We start from the raw sequence: 25,773 nt of genomic DNA on the forward strand, positions 1-25,773 counted from the left end.
TGCAGATCTTGGGGCCCATTCACATGACTGCCCTTTTTACTGCTGCTTCCAAGGGATGGTAACAAAGGGCCAGAACCTGAATTGTGCCAACTTCCAAGCCTGCCAGAAAGCATCCAGACAACTGTCTGATTAACTGCCATTTAAATGTAAACACAAGCTGATGATAACACAAATTTTCTATGGTGAAAAGAGGACGATGCTCTTTAGAAGTCGGGGTTGCACCTTGATATCTCCGTTGCACAATGGCAACTAACAAAAATTAGCTTTGTGAGATTCTCCTCTAATATGAATTATGAAGCTATTCTTGTCCTCAGCATTATTCTTATTTTTATCATCACCAAAAGAACCATCTCTTCAAGATACTTGGAAATCCTGTGCAGTAAACAACCAACCGCTTGTAATCTCAATTCAGTTCTTTGCCGTTTCCACTCATCCAGGATTTCTCCTCTACATCTGAGCCCTTTGTTTCCTCCACAACACAGTCCCTTCCATTTTGTAAATATTCGGTTTTGGTGACATAAACTCAAAGTTTTATTGTGCCGTTAGCCTTGATCGAAGGCACTGCTGAAAGTTGTTTGGGAATTAAATATCTAAAACAAGCTATTCTGAAGCACAGGGCCTTCACTATTTCATGTCTGGAATGAAGAAATTTCATCTTAGAGAGAGCAAGCTGTCTTTCACACCATATGGCTAATGGTAGTGCATAGCAATTAGCTGGGCTGATTAATGGGGAACAGACTCTAATTTTATGCTTATAATTGAGGCTGCATTTGAACCCCTGGTGCAGATTCAGCACATCCCAACTTCCACTTATAGCAGGCAGGGAAGTGAGTGGTAGAGAAACCAAGGCTGGAACACACACCCTACAAACCTTCCTTATTGTTGAAAAGTGTGGTATCAGTACAACCAATCAGAGCTTTGTGCATTAAGATCAGGCAGCCAGATAGAAAAAAGAGCATCTTTTATAGTTTGGTCAACATCCACGAATGCTTACATTGGCCCTAAAATATTTTAACAGGGTATTACCCTCTTATTTCAAGCAACATATCCTTTTCTGCCTGCCTGCATGCATTTGTAAAGCAGTGAGAAATTGAAAGATCTACTGCACATTTTAGAACAATGCAAATACTACATCAAGTAAATTCAAAATTTTGGCCTGGAATGTTGTTTTCGTGTCAAGGTATATTGGCAGCCATGTAATTTACTGACACAGATATTAAAATTGGCTAACATCTAGTTATTTTTTGCATTTTTGGTTTATTTAAAGTAAATATGTAGAGTTTTGTATAATTTAAAGAGAACAGACTACTGTGCGTTGGCACTATAAATGAAAGGAAGTCTTGTGGGTGTTAAAATTCCAAGTGCCATCTGTTCACACTGAAATCATGGGGAATTTTGTCACTATTTTCAATAAAGCGTGGTTAGCATCTTATCTGATATAGCTTGGAGCCCAGAGAAATCAGACTGAAATTTGTGCTGCTTAAATGTAAACAATGTTAAGTTCCTTCCCTGCCCCGCATTTCAACCTTTCTCCAAATTACACCCATTATATGCACTTCAATAGAACAGTTCTCGCCTCAAGGAGCTCTCAATTTTAACAGTGGCACAACAGGCAGAAATTCAACACGTGTGTACTGTCCTGTATGGAGATATGGGGAAACTTCACCTGTTGGATTTCTGCCTGCTGCACAGTAAAGCTAAGTAAAACTGTAAATGATCCCCATGTCTCACTTTTGGAGCCTAGGTTTTTATCCAATGAAGTTGTCTTGTTAGTGCAAGAACGACTTGCACTAACAGGACTTCCTCTTCCCCCAACCACCCTGCCCCCAATCTGTGATGGAGGTTCCCCCAACCAACTGAGTGGATTGGGAGGATGCCGAGAAAGGAGAGGGAAATGAAGACCCATATTGCAGGTGAAAGCACTTGCACTCATGGGACAAATCCATTCGATACAACCCCTAGAGACCTCCAAGAATACACTCTTTCAGAATTGACACCAGAGTTTCTGATAGTTATCTGGAGAACTTTCCCACTTTTCAATGTGGAGTATCCAGGTGAAAAAGAATAGAGGTTTCCTGCACCTTAAATAGAAAAGGGAATTTCAGCTTCTGGAGCTTGTCATCCAAGCTTTATCTCTACTGAAATTCCCCCTCCTACACAGCAATCAAAGGAAAGGGAGCTCTGGGACCATTTTTCACCAGGCCTCCTTACATCAGAGTTTCACTGCACAGAAATTCCTGAAATTTATTTTAAAAAATACTCACTGGCATCATTGAAATTGTAGGGTCATGCCCATTAGCATGAGCTTACAGATCTTGCTGAGAGTTTGTCACATGGCCTAAGAAAGAAAAGGCCTCACCTATTCCCTTTAACAGAGATTTGTTCTGCAGCAACCATCAGCAGCCGAGCTCTTCATGGCCTGCAGCTAAACGTACTCACCTGCTAAGTGCTGCCAATCAAACTGCCATTAAAGGGACAGGCACAGGAGCCCAGTGCAAAAGCTGGCAGCACCCTAATGCAATCCTTCATGGAATCGGAAAAGCAAAAGACCCACATCTTTATTTCTTTTTTTAAGAAAGAAAAAAGATGCTGCGATCAGTTCCCAAATAGCCCCAGTAGAGTTGCTGCTGCTTAATTCTGCCAGAGCCAAAGAAGCCAGCCCTGGATAGAAACACATGTGGAAATATTTCCAAACAAGGACAAACCTTGTGTTGAGCCAATGGCCTCTTATCCGAGGCTTCGAAATGGGTGTAAATTTGCTCCCATGAATGGTCCCATTGAAACGAAGAAGCCATAGTAAACCTGAGCACCAGAGTCCTTGCGGCATCCAAGCCTTATGTCTGCATTAAAGATATCATCACCTTGACCACAGACCGTATTCCCTTCCCTGGCCCCCTAAAACGCCCTTCCCAGGCAGCCGAAATGGCATCTCACTGCTGAGAATAAACCTGTAAATCCGTAAAAAGATGACAACATCCTCTGCCTTTCGGTCCGGCTGAATGAAAGCCCATCGTGATCCCAGCGGCCTAACATGGCAATTTTACTGCTGGGAGATTCTGCTGGATAATGACTCCTCCTCGAAAGGCAGCAATTTAGATGCTAACATTTTTGGTGTGAAGACATTTCCCGTGCCTATTAAGGCAACAGTGTCTAAACGGAAGCTTCTCATACATTGTTGAGGATTGAGCTCCAATAAATAATTGAAAATGTGTATGATGACTGGGGCTTTGCTGCTAATTGCAGACGTAAAACTGTGTTATTTTGGGCTTCTTGGAAGCAAAGAAAGTGATGCTTTTACATTCCAAAATAGTTACAGGATCAACCTACTTTCATCCCCCCCCCCCCCCGCTTTCTTTTTTGAGACAGGAGTTAATTTTGTATTTGCTAATTAAATGGTGACAGGAGCTTTCTTACCTGCACATTATTTCATGGGTGAGCAGAACTCTGCACATTTCTGGGTTCTTGTCTTGGCCTTCGTACACTATCGCCTGGAAAGAAAGAGAAACAGGAAGGGGGATTTTATTTTATTTTTTAATTTTATTTTTAACCTGCAAAGTGACTGTGCCTGGAGAAAATGATCACCGACACAGCACATGAATGCATAACAATGTGGCAAGCCAGTTAGCTTTGCTTAAACAGACGGCATCCTAGCAGAAATTGCCTCGAGATTTGTTGCTGGAGAGTCCCAGAAGCGGAGCAGAGTGAGAGCTTTGCTCTGCGCTTTTCTCTCTCTCCCTCCCTCTCTCTCTTCTGTTTTAACCGATGCATTATGCACATCTTCTGAGCGGTGTGTAGGATAAGCTTTTTTAGTAGTCAAGACAACCACAATGTTCTTTTCAATTCAGAATAAAATATAAACTTAATAGCAGGGAGGGGGGGCGGGAAAACCAGGAAAGCGCAGAACACTATGGGGCCTATTCATAAAAAGAAAAAGTTAATATATTTTTAATTCAAAAAGCATGGCTGTACACTTAACTAGCTACTACCAGAGCACAGAACCTGATTCACAACGTGCTCTGTAAAACTCCAGCCTAGTTAACTATGCTAACAAATTAAAGGAGAGTAAATTCCTGTCAATGCAAACAAACAAGTTCTGGAAAACAAGAGACTAAGCCAGTAACACAGATGCACCAGTACCTAAAATGCCATGTCAGTATTTAAGTCTGCTTCATGCATTATCTATTTAGGCATACACCTTATGTGACACGATATGTTAATCCAGGGTGAGGCGGTAGCGGTCGCCTGGATGTTGCTGTGCTATAACTCCCATCATCCCTGACCGCCAGCCATGCTGGCTAAAGCTGAAGGAATCTAGAGACCAACAACACCCGTTAAGTCATCAAACACATGTTGGTCATAATGCGGAGATGGGGAACAACTGAGGGGGTGGAGAGGGGCTGCTTAATCTTCCTCCCATCTGCCAGTGCTCCCCAAACCTCATCCCTTTCCCAGGCCATGCATATTTCTAGGCTCAGATCTAGCTGGTCAGAAAAAAGGGGGAAGAAGCAAGCCACAAGGAGAGGGGGAAGGGAGAACTGGGCGGCAGCAGAAGGATTAAGCACACTCATGCTATCTGCCAATTCACCCAGCAGTTGTCCCCACACTGGGGTCAGGTGTAAACTTGACAGCCAGTGTTGGTGCAGCAGTTAGAGTGTACAGTGGCGTAGCGTGGGTTGTCAGCACCCGGGGCAAGGCAAGTAATTTGCGCCCCCTAACCCGTGGATTTGCGCCCCCTACCCCGTGGATTTGCACCCCCTAACCCTAACCCCCAGATGTTGCGCCCGGTGCAGCCGGGCCCCCCTGCACCCCCCACGCTACACCACTGAGAGTGTCGGACTAGGACCTGGGAGACCAGGGTTCAAATCACTACTTTACTAAGAAGCTCACTGGGTCACCTTGGGCCAGCCACCACCTCTCTGCCTAACCTATCTCATAGGGCTGCTGTGGGCATGAAATGAGGAGAGGGAGAACCATGTGCATCACCTCCTTGGAGGGAAATAGATGGGGTATAAATGCAATAACCAAACAAGCCCAGGGTTAGGAATGTGTTTGTTTTGCAGCATCTAGCTCTAGCCTAGGATGCATTAAATAAATGCCTCAAAGTGGTACGTGATCAGTACATGTTTACAAACATGCATGTCGCACACAGCCACACTTGTCAAGGAGTGGATCCCTGTCACGTGTTCTCTAGGTGGCCAGCCCAGATTTTTGCTGCCACAGAATGTGTGGAATAAATCATTTCTAAATGGTGGGACTTCAAGCTGTCCTGGTCTGTCCATTCTGCCTGCTCCTGTACCTTTAAGGGTCCAGTCCTGCACATGCTGACTCTGAGTTGGTGGAGCTTACAGCTGAGGCAATAAATAAAGCATCAGCCTGGGCTGCAAAAACTGACAAGGAAGGGGAAGCTGTGCCACTATGCCATTTGCACACAGCAACATTCTACGTTGCAATCACAACAGAAATCCATGCGCCATCTGAAGGAAGTTTACAGTTTCCCCCCACAACATGTACACAACGGGGGGGGGGGGGGATATGACTCTGCACAACCAAGAGAAAACAAATAGAATCTCAGGGAAGGACTTTGGGGCAGACACCCATGTCCCCCTTTGGCTGAAGGGCCCCCAAACACTGCAGAAGTAATACACTGTTGCTATTTAAAGAGAAAGGATCCTCCGTAAGACCATGAAGCCTAATGGGCTAGAACACAAAATCATTGGTCTGGCCCTTTAAAAGACTTTTTATTCTGCAGCAATCAGCAGGCAAAGATTTTTATGGCACAGAACTGCCCTCACCTGCTAATTGATGCTGATCAAATGGCTGGTAAAGGAACAGCTATGGCCGGCGGGGGGGGGGGGGGTTCAGTTCAATAGTTGGCAACCCTAAAAGTAAAAGCTGGCTGCTGAAATCTGCAACAAGCTATTTATTGAGGTCCAATAAAAATGGCAAACAACCTCATGCAGGGTGTACTGCTGTGCAGGGGCATATGTTTTTGCAGGATGGAGCTCTGCATTTGCAATACTTAACCTTTCGTGCCATCTTGTTAAAGGTAGGCCATTAGTAAACTCCTTTTACTAGGGTGAGCAGATGCAGAGGAGGGCAGGGCTCCTGTATTTGTCTTTACTAGTTGCAAAGAAAGGGGGTGTTTTCAGCAGGAGCGGCTTATCCTGCGACGGCAAGAAAGCCTGCCTCGACTGAAACGCCCTCCTCTACACAACAGTTTTAAAAAATACAGAAGCCCTCTTGTCCTTTGTCCTCATGTGCTCCCCCTGTGCTTTACCAACCGCAGGCAGGAAATGCTTCCAAATTCACCAGTAACTTAGGTGCTACATAGAGGTGCATCTTCCTGTCTTCTGTCTCCAGTAATGAGTGAAATAGCATTTGTAGATCCCCAGATGACCTACAGAACCATGTGTGCATCTTCCTGGGCAGACTTTGGTACTGTGGTGCCCTAAGCTAGGCCAAAACTTGCCACCCCAGCCCTCATGCCATGCAAGGCTTGGAGAAGGTGAGGGGACTCTAGGACGCTGTCAGAGCCCTCACGTCTCCTTCTCCTAGCTGAGCAAGTGCTTACCAGGCTCCCTCTGCACTGGGTGCCCAGTGTGGGGGAACTGGTCGCACTGCCCTAAAACCACCTTTGCATCTTCCATCGATGCTTCTATATAATGCAAGAACAGGAAAATACTGCCTTGGCTCAATCACACCAAAGTTCTGCCTAGCCCACTCTGTCTCCCGCAGTGGCCAAGCAATTCCCACTGACCTGTTCTTATGTCAGGTACACTGGTTCGGAACATGGGTGTTCCATTTAGCTATTATCCATTCATTCATTCATTCAAAATGGTTATAGCCTGCCTTTCCTCAATGAGCCCAAGGTAGTTAACGATGCAAGTTGAAACAATAACTTAACCATTTAAAAAACAATTTGGCAATGGAAATAAAAACAACAGCTATAAAACATTAAAACAAGAGAGAGAGTAGAATGTGTGTGTTGTTGTTGTTTTTTTAAAAAAACCATCAAAAACAATGTAACCACAGCCATTAAAACTACTTCAAAAGGGAAACAACAGTTTATGTCCCCAATGCCTTCCTAAAAATGAAGATTTTGACTATCTTAACTAAGGAAGACCATTAGAGTGTTTTGTTTTGTTTTGGAGGTAGAGAGTGGAATTAGCTTTCCTCAAGAGGGAGTTGTAGCACTTTAGGCAGCATAGTCATTGAATGACTTATAACCAGCTTCCTATTACAGGTTTAGGCAATATTCATGTCTATGAGTGAATCGTTTCAAGATGTACTGTATACAAATAAATGTGGCTCACACCTAACTTAGCCTCGTACTCCCATTTGCTTCAAAGAGACAATGTATATTTACAATGTATCAGTAGAGACCAGACAATATCTACTGATGCTTTATTGATGTTTTTCATTATGCTTTATAGACAATTGTAGATAGGTTCCATTGCATTTTATGTTGTAAGCTGCCTTGATATATTTTATGAAAAACTGGGGGTCATAAACATTCAAATATATAAATAAATTAAAATGCACACAGCTCAGCTGGTAGAGCATGAGAATCTTAATCTCGGGGTTGTGGGTTTGAGCCTCGCATTGGGCAAAAGAGTCCTGCATTGCAGGGAGTTGAACTAGATGACTCTTGTGGTCCCATCCAACTCCACAATTCAATGATGCCAGAGCTGCAGTCCGCAGCATCATTTGGCACACCCTTACTAAAAAGGGTACTGCATAAAAACTTTGCTTTTAAAAGTATAAGTCATTTCATGGCATCCCTAACACAAACCAACAAGTAAAATTCCTGTGTGTGTGTGTGTGTGTGTGTGTGTGTGTGCGTGGCCAGCTCAAGCAAACTAGTACAGCTAAACAAGCGGAACAAAGCCATGCATAAAATGAGACGGCTTGGCACTGCGGTAACTTTGCTTTTGAAAAGGTTGCCCACTGAAAGCGATAGGAGGGGGTGAGGTTTGCCTGTGCAGCAGTCATGAATCTTAGCCAGCAAAAGTAATTGCTTAAACATAGTATTATCACACTCCAGTACGGTATACTATATTTTAATATGATTTAGTAGTGCCGTAAATAATAGCACTGATGTTGCTGTAGCATTCTGCAGCCTTCACGCCAACGTCACTTTTTAAGAAAGCTCTAACAGAGCTTGTACAGAGGGACTTTCTCAGCATCTAACTTTATTGCAGAGGGTTTGTGGGGGGGGGGGTGTCTTCCCTGGATCCAGATCTTATCCCTTTCTCATCAACCAAGATCTTAGCTTGCATTTCAGAGGGATTTCAGCCTGTGCTCCTTTGCATATATTGTTGCACTTGTTTCACCCACTGGGGCTTTGTATACCAAGTGTGTTTCTCTTTTCCATTTGAAAAGCCACTGGCTTCCCATCCTGACATGCTTAGCAGGATCTGAGCTCAGTACTGCAAGGGGGAAAATGGTTAGAGAAAGCGATGCAGCTCGGTAGCATTGCAAGTTAGTTGCATGCCGAGTCCAACCATCAGCATCTCTCATTTAAGCAGATCTTGGGGATCAGGGCTGCTAAGGATTGGTGCCTGAAGTCTTTAAGAATTGATGCCCGTTAGAGCCAGTATCTGATCAATGTCCACAGTGCCATCTGGGCACATGGCAGGGGGCCCCATGCCAGGGGTGAGAAGCAAAATTGTGGGAACCAGCAAATGTTTACCTTTATACAGCGGGCTTGTTTACACACACACACACACACACACACACACACACACACACACACACTATATATATATCCTTCATTCCAGGCAACCCAGAGGCATGATCTGTCCAAGGATACATTCCAGTTAGGCAAAAAAAAAAAATACTTGAAGGTGTGAAATAGGGCTGCTGAGCACCAGATAGAGAGGCCCTGGAGGGCCACATCTGGCTCCCACTACTGAGTTAGAGTGAACTGCACTGGGCTAGACAACTCCATATCCACTCACCTATTTACAGGCACATCTCACTGGCTTCAGTGGAACTTGGAGCTGATTCATACTTTTCCATAATGGTGACTTACTTGAAAGCACTCCATGTTAAAATCCCTCTGTACGTGCAAAGCCAGTGCATGCAGATGAAGTGGGTTTTGGATGTGCAAGGAGAACTAGGGGTGGTTTGAAACATCCCATCTCCCTAAGGTGCCGTGAGGCAGTTTCACCCAGACTCAGCCGCGCACCTTGCAGAGTTGCTTGAACCAGCTCTAACTTACAAGTCCTTAGGCTTGGAAACACAGAGAAACCCTCATGTTAAAAGCATTTGTGGTCATCCAGAGATCTCTTGCAGGTGAGGGGGATCTGCTGTGCAGAGAGGCAGAAAAACATTCCCGTGGACGGAGTCTTGCACACAATTAAAGTGAATGAGGAAACCACTCCATGTAAGGAGGTCTGGGTGCACACTGGAGTGCACACAGAGTTCTGGATCTGTGCAAGTAAACACTATACTAATTCCTACATCAGATTGTGCTTTTAAAAAACACACAATGATTTGCCTCTTGGAATTTTTAAGGAATATTTACAAGTAGAGGTTTACCCGCAAATCATCATGACCAGATACAGGTTCATTTAATATAAATCTATTATTTAAATAAATGAAGTTTTAGTCTACTGTGATTTTTGCAGGTTTAGATTTTTTAAAAAATCTTCCTAGAATCAAAAGGAAACACGGGTGATTGATGCTGTGGGGTTTTTATGTTATCAAGAGTGGACTTTTTGACCACAGGAATGGAAGAATACCAAAGGCTTAATTGCATTTGATATGTCAGGTTATCTGGGTGCTGCCAAAAAGCCAGCGAAGCTGGGGCAATGGTGTTTTGCACTGAATAATTGATTTTGCATTTAATACAGCACAGTAGGGCCCCAAAGGATCCCACCCCCTACTTAAGTAAGAACTGAAAATGTTGAAGCCCCACCACTGTGCATGCTCAGCTGCCAATCTTGCTGGCACCGGAGTCAATGTGAGTTTAATTGCAGCAACATCAGCTTCACTAGCAGCTACAAATAAGAGCAAGCAGATTTAATTCCCTCCCTTTCTTCACTTCCTCTCCATGCATCTGCTATGCTTACTTAACCTCCAGGTACCTACTTTTTAAAAAACAAAACCCAGCTAAATAGCAATAATGAACAAACAGAGTCAACAGTGTGGTATCTAATCACCTGTCTGTTGTGTTTAACATCAGCAGTCCTTTTGCTTACGTGCATAACATCCTTAGCCTTGCGATGCACTAGGGGCTCACTTCAATTTCTTTGCACTCAGCTATTATCAAGGCAACTGCATGTATTAAAACAGAAGACTCGAGCATGGCTGGGAGATGGACACTGCCTACCTTCTTTCAGCTCCCATTCTATGAGCCACACATAGAGCTTACCAAAGGTTTCGCATTTCCTTTAGGATTGCCAACTAGATAAAAGCAAAAGCAACCCTCTCCTGCCCTATAACAAAGCTTCGATTTGCATAAATCAGCAGGCACCACTTTTGCAGCTAAGCATTATCACCTGCCAATTGCTGCCTATCAAACTGTGCTTGAAGAGAGAGCTGCATGTGCGGATTTGAAAGTTGGCAACCCTAACCCCCCCCACAGACACACACACACACACACACACACACACACACACACGTGTTGGGTTGTGCAGATGCTCCTCAGTATTTCCTTCTTTGCAAGAACAAAAAAGCAAGCCAGTTCACAATTTTACCTGCATTTCAGATTGTTTACTGATAATAGCTGTTCAACGAATTGCATTAAATGCCATGCATGTGTTGGGAAGGGCCTTAGCTCAGTGGCAGAGCATCTGCTTTGCATGCAGAAAGTCCCAGGTTCAGTCCCTGGCAGCTCCAGGTAGGCCTGGAAAAACTCCCTGCCTGAAACCCTGGAGAGCCACTACCGGTCAGTTTAGACAATGCTTAGAAAGCTGGTCCGACTTGACATACAAACACACCGATGCAACATTCCTGCCAAGATTGCCCCTACATTATATGTGAGCCTGGTCCATCCAAGGTGCTTAGGATCTGTGCACAAGCACCAGGGAAATTAGATCCATGTCACCCAACTACGTTGAGCAGGTTGATGCACCATGTGTTCATGCAGAAACAGTGCAGTGCACATGACCCACACCATCCAAAAGCAAGAGCATACAAAAAAAAAGGACTGGCCAAGTCCCATGAACACTTTGCCTGCTGCAGAGTGAAATCCAGTCAAAGGGGAGGAAAGAGACCGTCTTGGGCAGAGAAATTGCAAGAAGTGGTCCTTAGTGTTACTTGGCTAAACTTGACATGCGAGTGTCTAGAATGTTGCAGATATATAAATCATTAAGGGCCTGTGGAGAACAGCCTCTTGTTATCCTTCCCTTGCAGCATTACCAAGATTTATTCAGAAGAATAAGTTTGCAGACCTCTAAGCTGCAATGAAGGGCTTGGAAGACCAAAAGAATCCCCCCTCAGTGTGTGAACAGGATACACAGATAACAGGATACACAGGGTGCCACTCTATTTTGGCTCTCTAAGCCACTCTTAGGATGTTACCTCTTCTCACAAATGGCACAATATAAGAAGTGTGGGGCTGACTGGTTAGCTTACAGTTGCCGTCTGTGCTCACAAACCATGGCGGCAAACATTTACAACAGTTGGTTTCAGGACGGAAGGAAGAACAGTCTCAGATCTTTGCATCTGACAGAAACTCAGGTCCCACTACAGGAAGTTGCTAAATTATGATTCCTTTAAAAAACACACACCACCCTTCTATTGTATGCATTAAAAGAAAATGGTGTATTGAGCTAAATACTTCCAAATATTTTTCATGCTCTGTTCATGAAACCCAGACCTCTGGTGGGATAATTGTCAAAGTTATGCAGGGCTCTGCTCCAGTGAAACCCAGTTACAAAAGGAGATCAATAAATTAGGAAGAAGTGAAGTGAAAGTTCCCCAGTATAAAGTTAGACTACTGTAGGTACTAAAAATAATTTTGCAAATGTACACCATAACCCACATGGGTAAAGAAATAAACAACCATGTGATGCAATTTCCCCCCGGTGTGGGTGTGTTTGTCTTTTATAGTTTTAACTCTGGGGTATGTCTTGATAGGAGGTTGGAAAAGTATATTAAAAGGGCAATTAAATCCTTTCCCCTTAGCTCCAACTAGGACCATTATGTTTATTAATTTAGAAATAACTTTTAATAAATGGCTTTTAGAAGACATCTGAAGGCAGCCTTGTTTAGGGAAGTTTTTAATGTTTGATGTTTTATCGTGTTATTAATATTCTGTTGGGAGCCGCCCAGAGTGGCTGGGGAAACCCAGTCAGATGGGCAGGGTATAAATAAATACAGACATACATATATACATACTACTACTACTTATTAAAAACGTTTCTATCCTGCTCTTCATTGCTAGTGATTTCAAAGTGGGTTACAAGTTAAAAGCAACACAAAAAACACTCAACAGCTTAAGAACAGGAGAAAATGCACAGCAACCTGAAGAGGTCAGGACAAATAGTCTGACATTAAATGTTGAGGAAGGCCTGAGTCTGGTGCCCAAAGCAAAACAGAATCAGCATCCATCCTATTATAAGGGAAGAGCATTCCAAAGGCAAGGTGCCCCCACCGAGAAGCCTCTCCCCCATAACGCTGCCAAACAAATATCAAAAAATGGTGAGGCTGTTGAGAGCCACCTTAGCTGACTTTAATATACAGGCTGGTCTATAGAGCAGCAGGTGTTCCCCCAGGAATTGAGTTTCCAAGTTGTTTGGGGCTTTCTGTACACAAGTACCAAAACCATGAAACTGGCTCAGTCACATATTAGAAGCCACTGCAGTTCTTCCACAATTTGTGCTCACTGCAGGCCGCCTCTGACCAGAGGTGGATTTAAGGGAACACGAATGGTTCGCCCACACTGGGTGCCAAACTGAGAGGGAACAGGAACAATGATGAATAACAGAAAGTGAGAGGTGGAAGGGGGTGAATTTTGGCATTGCCCAGGGAGCCACTGAAATTTTGAAGCCCACCACTGCTCTGACAGGAGCCTAGCCACATGCAACAAAACTTCCAGGGCAGCTTCACATAGAGCAGTGTTTCCCAACCTTGTGCCTCCAGATGTTTTTGGCCTACAACTCCCATCATCCCTGACCACTGGTCTTGCTAGCTAGGGATGATGGGAGTTGTAGGCCAAAAACATCTGGAGGCACAAGGTTGGGAAACACTGACATAGAGTAATCCAAACATGAGGTTATCAGCACATGGGCCACAGTAGCCAGGTTCTCCCTGTCATAGGACGGCAACAGCTGGTGAACCAGCCAAAGCTGAAAAGAGGTGCTCCTCAACAACAATTATTCTAGGAGCAAACCAAACTATTCACTGGTTCACTCAGTAGGAGTGCAACCCCCTCCAGAACAGGACCTCTGACTCATTGGGATATATGTCCAACCACACTGGGTTTTTTAAAAATGCACAGATTTGGATATTCCAGCGGGACGTGCTCTACAGTCTTAACTAACTTGTTCCATTAGCTGCAATGTTACTTAGGAGCAACTAACTTTAGCTGGATTGGAGCCCATGGGTTGTATCCAACAATGTTGCTGAGCAGGCAGTAAGGTTTTCATCTGCAGAATAGGGCAATAAGTTGTTTTTTAGCAATTTCTCCCCACCCACTCCTCCAAACCTCTGCACCATATTTATGGCAGGTGAGGCGGGCTGCAGGGATGGGTGGGATAATTGCCTGAAATTGCCCAAATCCCCTTTCTGGTGGCAGCAGTCTTCTGTTAGCTGAACACCACCACTGGATATGCGGTAACCCAATGTACATAAATGGTCACAAACCAATCCCTATGTCCCTATATCCAGCAAATTATCTCTTACCACTTGGGATATCTGAGTGCTATCTAACATTATGCAGACAAATAGGTGTCCAGATAAAAGAAGCATTTTATACATCAGGTTGCATCCATAGGTCTGTGTCTGGAGAAGGGGCACTGGGTATTTAGATAATCATAAAATACCAATCATAAGGGTTCAGACCATCATGTTGTACTGATAAAGCCTTGGAAATATTTAGGAACGAGTGCTTAGATTCTGGATTAAAATAATTTCCACTTGCAATATTTAACCAGCCACTAATTCTGATTTCCGGCTGCAGAGCAGCCTCTCATTATTTGCTATAATGTTTGAATAGGTAGAGCAATAAGGGATTTCCCAGACTGGCCCCCAAAATATAGTGATTATTTTTCTTGCTCAACAGCCCTAAACCAAAAGACACTATTCATTGTTCTCATTCTCTCATCCCTGGCATGTTGGCTCACTAATCAACTTGAATTCACATGAATTAAATAAAATTTTTGCCCCCCTTAATATGTTCGTTTTCAACGCTTCTCAAACATTCACATGGAAACAACTCTAGCGTAAATATCCCAGAACAAATGGCTGTATATTATACAGGAGGGAGCAGTTGGGCTGCCAGACTGGGAATGCACTAGGCCATCTGGCCCAGGCAGTCGCTCCAAAATCCTCAGCTTTGTTTTCACCCCCAGACTCCAAACAACACATTTTCCACTGTGATGAGTTTACATTTTCCCAAACACACAGGTCCTGATCATGCATGCAAATTTCAGACTTCTGCATTCTTCTCCGTATGAGGAAATTAAAATCACCTGCACTTTCTGACATGCAACCAAAGGAACACTGAAGCTGCTGGAACCTGGCTCGATTGCAAACTTTCTCTCTTGCGTTTTCAAAGGCGCATTGTGCTCAATAGCTCAGATTCTGCACAGTTCTTTTCTGAATGGATTCATAATATTTTAATCGCCAATGTGCCAGCCACAGAACCATGCAATATGCTGAGCAGAGAGCTGATTGAATACCTGTGTGCATTGGCACAGCAGGATCGGAGCAAAAATGGAAAACTACATATGTACCATGTGCATCATGCTCAGCGGCAGGGAGGGGAGGGAACAGAAATCTATAGAGTTATTTGAAACAATGTTTGATATGGCATCTAGAATGCCTTACATGGGGGAAAGTTCTGCAGGAAACAGCTCTACTTATTTCTACGAAGTGCATTAGGACTGAACTGTGAAAAGATCTGCTCTCAGCACTGAAGAGAACTTAACGTTGTTCAGTGTAGGGTATTGTTTATCAGGTTGCACACATCTATATTTACATGCACATCATTCCAGAGCTGAGAAGCACCCACGGCATCCAGCTTTACATTGCCAATATGTCCAATGCCAAGTGCGATATAGACACATAAACACAACATGATACATGCACACACTTGAAGGTCTGACTAATGTTAAAACTTCAGGGACAAATTCACATGTTTGGGGCAAGGGAAGTAAGATTGGGTGTTTGCTTATATGCATGCAGAGACAAAATTAATGCCCATAAGCCTAAATCAGCTCTCACTGAAGACCAATTGGGGTAAGCTTTGTCACTATACCAGGACTCAAGTCTAATTTCTTAGGCAGTATTGGAGACTGCTAAATATAGGCAAGCAGTTGCATGCAGGTACTGTCCCATTTAAGCCAACAATGGCTTATTCATGAGTAACTATTTCAAGATTTCTACCCAAAATATACCCTTGTCTATTCTTAGGCTTTAGGGGTTGTTTTTTTAAAAAACATACAGATGACGTTGGGATAATATCCATGACTCATAAAACTCTATTACGACCTGCTTTATTTTTTTTAAAAGCAATATCTCAAGCCCAGCATCTGTCTATGACTTTCATACAGAGTCTCAAGCATCCAGACATTTAAACAAAGAAATAATAATAATACTAATACAATTGAATGAAAGTGATTGCAATCACTGTGGATAATAAACCATCTATTAAAGTTTATTTTTCTGAATTAAATGATTAACCTACATGCTTATGTCAATATCACTATAGATTTAAACCACCCTTTCCCTTCAATGGTGTCTCTTCACTGACACATTCCTAGGGGACAACCTATTTGTTCATTAACCTTTTCAGATATATTTTTTAAAAAATAATATTTGCAACAAATGTCTTTGAAACAGTGACTGCCGTCTAGGACAGTCATTGTTGACGAAGGCACGTGCGCAAGTCTCCCGCTGACGCCACCCCATTAAGGCATGCATGCTCCTGCCACAGTTTCATTTCGGAGTCATCATTCCATTATCCAATTTGTTCTGAGTCGTGTGTACTGGAATACTGCCCCTCTAAGTAGGTTGACAATATATGTTTAACTTGCATTAAAGATTAAAGATTTTTTTTTCCAACCAGGCTTTGCACAATTCAATTACAAGCTGAAAGTTACTCGGGAATCTCCTATATATTATGCACACTCTGCGCTAAACCGCTAGTGATGTCTCCACATTTGGACACGTTGGCAAGCCCTATGTAGCACTGACCTTCCTTTCTTGATTAACTAGCGCACAGGCTTCAAGACCTCCCAAGCAAATTTGTTTCGAGCAGAAATTTAGCAAGCGTCTTTGCTTTCCAGAAATAATAATCAGATCACCACACGCACAAAAACTGATACAGCCACTGATTATATTTAAAGGCACATGTGCCACTTCTGAACACATTCGTGGGCCTAACAAGGAAGCAAATAACACAACACACTTGTATCCACCAGCTTGCTATTTTCTACATTCACATCGACATCCAGAAGAGGCTTTTAATGTAGTTCTGTATCAACATTCTCCCTCGGATCTTGGTTCTGTCTATGTTATTTGTCAGTGATACTCTTCGATCCCACCCCAAACTCAGAAAAAGATACTGTATTTTTCCTCACTGCAGATTTAGATACAGAAGGGGGTGGGGGAATTGAGACATCCGCCAAAGGTGATTATAGCCTGTAATATCTATATTATAAATGCTACAAACAAACAAAGGCTGCAATCCTGCATTCAGGCTTCTTAAATCTCAACATTGTATTTAAGTGAAGGATGGCAGACTATTCACCTTTTATTTTCTTAAGAAAACTCACAGATGATTTGACAACAATGCAATCATAAGCAAAGTGCCTTGTTAAAGGAAAGTGCTTTAAAGCTATAGAAACTCAAATAGTCGCTTTCCACCAGGGGATCATAATTATGAAAGGTGGAAACATCATCTCTTACATGACTGTAATATAAAAGCTGTTCAATTATAATATTTAATGGTATTTTTGTAACAATTCCTCATGAAATACACAAGACACACCCCAAAGCACTGTGAGGGCTTCTGCCAATTTAAATATGAGCTGACAGATCCATTTTCAGCCAATTCTGATCACCACTTTTTCGAGACTTGTTGTTAGAGAATTGTTCCTGTTTTTGTTTCAGCTCCTGCTACAGACTCTTTCAAAAGAGTATCTTTCAATTAGCTGTATCTGAACGATGGAATTGTCTAACATAATTACTTCATTTTCTTTCTTTTTCTTTCTATTGTAAGACAGCCATCAATAGCAGGAAAAGATGTTTAGGGACCATCAAAGACAGTGTTCTAAAACAAACTCAGCACTTTGACCTTTCTGGTTTGGTGTCAAAAAGCCACCAAAAACAAAGCCAAGCAATAAAAGTTTTTGAAGGCAGAATTTGAAACACCCAGAAACTGGTTTATAAATGTGTGCAAATGTTGGAGATTTTGTCTGGCCTCTTTAAAGTGGAGCAACCCCTCCTACACAAAAAAACCCAACTTTATAGAAAAACAAAACTTGAATAAGACTATGTACCTCAACTGATTACTTCAAATGATTAACATGAATGCTAATCAGATCTGATTATAAAGTATTTTAATTTTAGATTATTATTTTTTAAAAAAGAAATATTTTTAATTAAATCATAGCACAAAATTATTGTGATTTGGGGAGGCAAAATTCTTGCCTCCTGTTTTGGTTCTCTCTCTGTGTGTAGCCTTTTACCTGCAAACACAATTGCTTGGCTTTGGGTATGTACACACACACACACACACACACACACACACTTGAGCGTTCTGAAGCAAATGTCATACTCAAAATTAGGCTGCATCACAGGAACAGCTCCCCATATTACAAATTAAAACTAGGCTTGTATTTGAACGTAGCATTTCTAAAACAGTCACTTAACCTCCCGGCATACATTTCACTGCCTAGTTATACAGCTGCAAAGCTCTAATGAGTTAATCGCTGTCCCCCACTCCCCGCACCCCAAAAACCAACCACCAAAAAACACTAGCAATGTCATTGCAAATAAGAGAAGGATAAATATTTGCTACACTGGCTGGTTGCTGTTTTTGCGTGGCTGTGTTTGTTTTCTATTTCTTTTCCTTCGTATAATTAAAGTGAGTTGGGGGCGGGGGAGAGAAGAATCCTGTGATCTGAACGCCTTCAGGGAGTAGGAAGCCGCACGTTATTTATTTATTTCAAACAGCAACTGTGCCTAATTAAAACTTCGGATTTGGGGGGAGACAAAATTAATCTCTCTGTGTGTGTGACAAATAACATTGCCCTCCCCGCCTCTCCTCCTCCTCCTCCTTCTGGCCGCAACCCGATCTCAGTTCCTTATTTGGCCCTGGCCCATTAGAGAGGTTGGCGAGGAGGCTGTGACGGCGATCCTGTACCTTTAAGGCGGCGGCGCCTTCACCCCGCCCTGGCTCCCGGCCAATCTAAAACCGGGAGCAGGAGGCGCTTTGCCCATCGCAGCCAAACGCCGATTGCAAAGCGCTCTTTCGCCTGAGCTGCGCGCGGCTTGCTCTGGGCTCTGCAGCCGCAGGCGCGCTTTCCTTTCCAAGCGGATGGACTTCATCCCTCCGTCATCTCATCGCTCCTGCTTTAGGCGGACTTCCCCCCTTTCTGTGCTCTAACCGTTAGGCCTGCTGGCTCTCTCCTCTACCTGGACTTTTAAGAGGCTAGGAATTTGGAGTAGGAAATGTGAGGGTGGGGGAAAGAGAGAGAAATCCTTCGCACCTAATGCGCCCCGTCCGCTCTTAGCAGAATCATAGAATTGGAAAGGGTCCTCAGGATCATCTAGTCCAACCCCTCGCAATGCAGGAATATATATAGCTGTCCCGTACAGGGATCGAACCAGAAGATGAGGCCCGTTTGAAAACTCTGGCCGATGTTAGAAAATATCCTCCGGCTCTCGCCCAAGAAACCAGGTCTTTGTGGGACTGGTTTGGATAGGAGTTTATCAACTTCACCCGGCCGTGCAAAGCCAGGATCCGCGGGCAGACAGTTGGAACAAAGGTCTCTCGAGCCAAGTGGGGTTTACTTCGGGGTAAACTTGGTCAGGACAGCAAAGGGGCTGAAATGGAATTGGTATCTTGGGGTGGGGAGAGAAGAAAAAGCCAACCCCCTCTCCTCCCCTAATTTGCTGATCTGTGTCAAGTTGCCCGAGCGGCTGCGCCTTCCCCCAAGAAGAGGGACTGGGCTGCATTGGCCTGTCGCAGCGTGCACGCAAAAGCAGTCGCACGTTACGCGCCTTGACCTCCCCGTGTCGATCGCCGGCTCCGCAATTCTGGGGACGCACACAGGCAACCAACCAACTGGTCTCCCGAGCCAGCCCCCAGTCTCAGCTTCCTGCAACCCGCGGCGAACCGAACCAAACGCGTTGCCTGCGCGCCCCCTGCAACCACCCCAGACACAGCTTGATCTCTCCGAGGAAGAAAGTATACAGGCACGAATTAAGACGGGAGGAACTTACTTGTTTTGTCATGGAGTCGATTAAGCGGACATAAAAATCCTGTTCTGTTCTGATCCCTACGAGCAGGAGAGGGGGAATGGGGAGTGGGGAAGAGAAATAAATTAATCAAGAGCGTCGTTCCGATAAATAATGCAGAAAATGACAAAATGGACAGATCGGTGTTTTCTTGAACTTCGGTTACTCTGCTGTCCAGGAGCAAGGGGAAAGGGCCTTGGAACCGATTGTCATAATAATCACTATTATTGTTACTGTTATTTATTGTCATCATTACCAAGCACAACCCTAAAAAAAAATTGGGGGATGGTTCGCGAAAATAACAACGACGTAAGCATTCCGAAAAGCAAGTGAACCCGGGTTCAAATTCCTTGTCACTCCAGCATGCACACAAGCACTTCGAAGACACCCCTCCCTTCTTTTTTTGGATGGCGCGTAGAGATCTTCCTCGAGACATCTTCCGGTGTCCCTTTGCCCCCATCGGTCCCAGTCTGACTTGTCACCCCGCCTTAACCCCCACCCCACCCCAGTGCATATATATTATAAGGGAGAGTGGAGGCGAAAATAGAGTTTTCCCTCTTTTCCTTGAGTTTGACTGCATGGTCGTAGACAAGATTTTTTTTGGAGGGTGGGCCTTTTATTAGGGGAGCAGGGCTTTGGGGGACAGAACCTCCGTTTGCTATGCATTTTTATTGATTTACATTGATTTGGAGGGGGCAGCTGCCCCTCCCTGCTCCGCCTTGGCGACCTCCATGTTTGACTGACCAAAGTGGAACGTTGTGTCTGGTGAGCTGGGAACATGCAAAGCGAAAGCAGTCGCCACGTGGGGAAGGAAAGCGAACCTGTCCTGCCTTATGGGACTACTGGAGAGGTGGCTTTTCCCCTTTTCTTTTCCTCTGATCCATTTCCCCCCTAAAGCATCCCGACGAGGCGAGCCCTTCTCCCCTCCCCGGCTTCTCACTTCCAGGAGTAAACAGTTCATTTGAGCCAGGGAGCTCCCTAGAGCTTTCAAGCCGCCGCGAGCTGTCAGGGTTGGGCCGAGCCAGGAAAGGGGCTCACCATTGCTGTAGAGGAGCTGCAGCCGGTAATGGATCCCGTTGTTCGTCTTTTCGCTGTTGGCTTCCTGAATGGAAAAGGGGCGCACACATATAAGAACGATCGCAGACCACCGGGACGCTCCAAACTCACTCTGCGCTTTTCTTTACTTTGTTCTTAGTTTCTACACACAAGCACACACATCCCGCTTTCTTTCTTTTTCCTTTTTCCCATTCAAGCGGGGATTTAGCATGAAGCACTTAACCAAGAGTGCCAAAAGAAAGAGAGACCTGGGGCAGCGCTGCAACCGAAGAGAAGCCCACGAGGGAAGCCCAGGGATGGAGGGGCACGCCTTGATGTCACGAAGACACTCGACGGGGTGGGGGCGTTGTAGTGGCATGAAGTTGTCAAACTGGCTCAGTTGGGGTGGAGGTTCTGAGGGGAGAAAGGGACCCTGCGAGCGTTTGGAAGGCGAATCGTCTGGCAGGGATTTTGCAAAGGCAATGTTATGCCCCCGCTCCCAATAGCGTGCAAAATAGTTGCAAAGCTAATTTTAAGGCATGGAGGTGTGGGATTGCGCTCCTTCCCTCTCTCTCTCTTTCTGCCTGGTGATGGGCTGTGCAAGGGGTGGGGGAGGGTTACAATTCGCAGGTGAGGCAGTCGGAGCCCCTTCACCACCCACCCACCCACCCACCCCGCACTTCACACGTTCACTTACTTTCTCCTTCTCCACGAAGCCCACGAAGGCGGTGCGCTCGATCTCCACCGGCTGCCCCTGCCGGTCGTACAGAGCCAGCACGAAGTGGAAGAAGTTCGATTTCCTCAAGTTGGAAGGCGGCTGCTTCTCGAAATGAGCCCGGGCCAGGCCCACCCCGCTGCAGCCAAAGACACACACGGTTAGAGAGCCCCGAGGCGGTCCCAAGACCCTCTTAACTCCCATCTCCAAGGGGGTCTCTTTCCCACATGCCACCCCTGCCCGCCTTTCTGGTCACCCTCGCTGGAGTTAGGGCACTAGACGCCACCGAGTAAGGGGCGCCGGGGCTAGCGAGCCGGAAAGCACTCCAAGTCCCAGGCCAGGGTCCCGCACGGCTTTCTAAAATGCCCAGCAAGCTTTCGGGTCACAGCTAAAGGGCCCTCACCCACGTCCATTTCAGGCCTGGTCCTCCTATTCTCCAGCAGAAAATTCTGTGAAACTCACTAGCCCGAAGGAGAAACCAGAGCAGGTGGCTCAGTCCTACAGGGGAGGCAAACTTAGTGATTCAGCTATTTTGTTGTCTTTCTTTCTTTCTTTCTTTCTTTCTTTCTCTCCCGTGTTGGAGCTGGCTCCTCGGAGCCAGAAAGGAAGAAACAATGCTCTCCAAAGTGATTATGATTTTATTTTTTTTATGAAACATTTATTTTGCTCCTGAAACACCCCCCTCCACCCACAAACCTTCTATTTCCACTTTGTAAAGCTCAGGTTGAATTATAGATTGCTTTAAGCTGCCCGAGATAGCTGAGCTTTGCTTTCCCAGCGCTGTTCTTTCGCAGTCCCCTCCGCTCTGGCCTCAGCTGTCAGGGAAACCCGCCATGTGCCTTATCTTTCCGCCCGAGCTTTTAAGAGCGCCTCTGGCTCCATCGCCTCTCCGGTTCTTTGCGGTGGGAACCATCCCGCCACAGGCTGCCTAGGAAAACTTTAAACATTTCAACCTTTGGGTTGTCCCTGCAGAACTTTCCCTTCCTCAGAGGGGCATTTTTCCTGGGGGTGGTACTGGGCAGAGAAGGATGGACGTGAAATACAGCCGAACATGACAGTTAAAACCGAGAGTTGGCTCTTGGTTCCGGATCCGTCTTAGCAAATGCGCCCCAGGCTGCAATCCGAACCAGGGCTGGCTTGGAGGCGAGTCCCACGGCAATAATTCGGACTTGCTTCCGCGCAAACACGGACAGCAAGAGGGGTGTGTGAAAGAGAAAGATTTAGAGATGTCCGGGACAGAGGCTTTGCAGAATGCAAGGTTGTGGAGGGCGGGAAGAGCATCCGCGGAGGAGGAGGATGACTACCAATAAATATTGCAAAGGTTTTGCATCTAGAAAAAGTTCATTGCCTGTTGCAACTCACTCACAAAAATCGAGGCTTTGGGAGGAAATGGGGGTCAATTCGCATTAGTGCTTATATCTTCTGGAGGGTTATGCTGGGGAAGGAAGAGCGTTGCACCTATTAATGTAGCTTTTTTGAGAGATGGAGAGACGGTTATGAGACTGGGGGCATCGGAAGAGTAAACATATTGTGAAAACCATTTTGGGGAGGAGGAGGGGAAATGGAAAGTGTGAGCGAGAGACAGAGAAAGACGTGTTTGCCCAACTAGGAAGGAAAAGCCAAGGCGCGTAAAGACGCCACTGACAAGGCGCTAGCAACAACAAAAAGTGGCCCCAGCGCAAAAGTCCTGCAGGCAAAAAGTCGGCTGCGGGGAGCTGGTGTTGCTGGAGAGGTAGCCTGCCGAGACAAGAAGGGAGAGGAGGGCAAGGCAAGGGGAGCGAGGGATGCTGCGCCAGCGCCTACGTACCTCTGCGCGGCCGTGTTTGCATCCAGGACGCCGGCGCCCTGCATCCAGGTCCTGACCGCGTTCATGCCCGCGCCGAGGGGCTCTTCCTTCATGCTGCTCCCACTCCGCTGAATGCTTTCCTGGATCCCAAACATGAATTAAAAGCAACCAGGACCCTCCCTTCTTCTTAAAAAATACTAATAATATAGATCTAAGAGAGAGAGAACGACAACAACACAAAACACAACAACAAAGAATAGTGTTGATGATAATAAATCGCCAGGGAGTGTGTTTTTTTTCTCTTGCTTGCTTTCTCTCTCTCTCTCTTTCTCGCTCTTTGCTTTGCTTTCTTTCTTTTTCTCTGGAACCGCTGCTGGAATCAAAGCAAATCAGAGAAAATCAAACACAGACATTGAAAGGGAGAAGCAGCAGCAGCAGCGGGGGAGGAAAAACAAAACGAGAGAGAATCCAGAGGGGGACCGAAATCGCCCTCCCCCGGGGTTGGCCGCGGATGCTCTTGGCTTGGCTGGTGGCGAGCTGGTTCTTGTCGAGGCTGCGTGGCGGAGTGGCCTTTGGAGGAGAAGAATAACAACAATAATAATTTTTTTTTTAAAAAAATGATGATGAAGATGAAGATGACGGCGATCGTTTGTTCGCTGGCCGGGATCGCGCCAGAAGCCGGAGGACGAAGGCGCCGTCCCCGTTCCGCGCCGAAGTCACCCTCCTTGGGATCGCCGGAGAAAGAAGGCAGTTTAAGAAACAATAGGATCGACTGGAGCGGCGGCGGCTTTTGCTGCGGCGGCGGCGGCGCCCTTGGCTACCTCAAGTGTCATTTTCCAGTGACAAGAGAGCGGCAAGTTTGCTGCCTCCCGCGCGCTCTTCTTTCTGGTGCCTTTTCTTCCTGGCTTTTCTTTCCCTCCAGCCAAAGATCTTTTCCCCCTCTTTCTTTAATATGTATATATTAATATATATATTTGCTTTTTTTTTCTTTCTCCGGAGCTCCTCTGGCTCCTCTCTCTCTCTCCTGCCTTTCTTCCCCAGCGCAGGAAGCTGCCGGCTGGCTGCTGGAGAGAGCGAGAGAGGAAGACACGCCGGCAAAGGTAAGCAGCAGGAGCAGCAGCAGCAGCAGCCTCCGCGGGTGGACGGCGATCCTCTTGGCTTCTTCCCTCCCCCTTCTTCCCTCCCCCCCACGCGCTGGAACCGGAGTGATTTGCAGTCTTTCCCAATGGAATCCGTTCCGACTCTCCCCGCAGCCAAACACGAGCGCAGCAGCCCCAGCGGGCAGGGGGCGGGGCCCGGCCCGGGCCCGGCGCCGCCCTCTCCATTTGCATAGCGTCACAACTTCCTCGGCCGCGCCGCGGCTCGCCAATGGGCGGCGAGGAACTCCGAGGTGCGTCGCGCGGCGGGCCGGGGGAATACGCCCCGCTCATTAGCATCGCCCCGCCCCGCTCGCCTCGCCGGGAAAAGACCGGAGAAAGTTGCCAGCCAGGGCGCGAGAGCCGCGGGCGGTGAGGAGAAGGAAGGAAGGGAGGAAGGAAGGGGAAAAGGGGACAGGATCGGGTTGGGAAGAGGCAGGATCGGAGTGGAAAGGCGCAAATGCAGGCGGAGAGCAGCGCGCTGGCTCTCCGGCAGCAGCCTCGTGGTGTTGTTTTTGTTTTAAGACGCGTGGAAGTTCGGGCTGGCGAGGCGCGCCGTCCAGCAACTGATTGCTCGCTCTTGGCCTCTCGCGATCCCATCGCTAAACCAAAGGTGGCTGCAGTTTGGGTTTCTTTTTCCCTCTCCAGCACATCGAGTTAAATATTTCCAATATAGCAGCCTCCCCCCGATCGAAAGAGGCGAGTTTGCCCTCCAGGTTTCGCGTGAAATGGGCACAGGGACCAAGGTCTTTCTTCCCGCTGCCTCGACGATTCGTCCGCCGCCCGTCCCAAAGTTACGTGCCCAAGGTGCGGGTGGGGTTACTTTCGTGCTGTGCAGCCCTTCAGCAAACCACAAAAAAAATAATATTAAAAATTAAAAAAGAGGAACGTCCTCCAATGCTGTTGTTGCTGCGGCTGCTGCTGCTGTTGTTGCTGTTGTTGTTGCGGGCCACAGTGACAGGCCCTTCCGACTGGATGCAACCCCCACCATCCTTTCCATAATGGAGACGATTTTGTGAGCACAGCTGTCACCCACCACCAAGCTGGTGTTCCTCTTTTTTAAAAAAAGAGCAGATGATCCGTCCGCATTGTTAATTTCACTCTCACGACCGATTGTACAGTTCCCCCCTCACCCCATCATCGAGAGATTCGTGGGATTTGTTTCTAATTTATAGTCGGACGAGGTCATAAGGCAGATGCTTGCAAAAAAAACCCGAAACAAAAGCACCCACACAAAATATGCCTTGTGTTTTTTAAAATAAGAACCCGTCGTTCGGAGTCTTCATTGCGCAGTTAGCTCAGCGCGTTATTATTATTATTATTATTATTATTATTTCTCTCTCGTCCTCCCTTATTTCTTTTCACGTGGCCTCCACATAGTAGAAGTCACTCTCCGACGAGGAAGTGCCACTTCTCGCCCCACCAAGGGCATAAAAATTATTATTTCTTTTCTCCTTTATCAA

General features: G+C 45.9%; 1 protein-coding gene across 8 annotated transcripts in view; it reads right to left on the reverse strand.

Moving 5' to 3' along the window:
• The window catches only part of EBF1 (EBF transcription factor 1), a 378,896-nt gene extending 354,473 nt beyond the window's left edge, over nucleotides 1-24,423 (reverse strand). For all 8 annotated transcript variants that reach the window (XM_083726224.1, XM_083726220.1, XM_083726223.1 and 5 more), the window contains exons 1-5: nucleotides 23,196-24,423; nucleotides 21,371-21,527; nucleotides 20,677-20,740; nucleotides 19,624-19,679; nucleotides 3,415-3,488 (exon numbers count right to left, since the gene is read on the reverse strand). In XM_083726224.1, coding sequence (XP_083582350.1) covers nucleotides 3,415-3,488; nucleotides 19,624-19,679; nucleotides 20,677-20,740; nucleotides 21,371-21,527; nucleotides 23,196-23,329 — 485 coding nt within the window. In that variant the 5' untranslated portion in view covers nucleotides 23,330-24,423. The remainder of the gene's footprint in view (nucleotides 1-3,414; nucleotides 3,489-19,623; nucleotides 19,680-20,676; nucleotides 20,741-21,370; nucleotides 21,528-23,195) is intronic.
• Nucleotides 24,424-25,773: the final 1,350 nt, after the last annotated feature.

The sequence above is a fragment of the Podarcis gaigeae genome (assembly GCF_964106915.1).
Source record: "Podarcis gaigeae genome assembly, chromosome: 2".
In the NCBI taxonomy this organism is placed as follows: Eukaryota; Metazoa; Chordata; class Lepidosauria; order Squamata; family Lacertidae; genus Podarcis; species Podarcis gaigeae.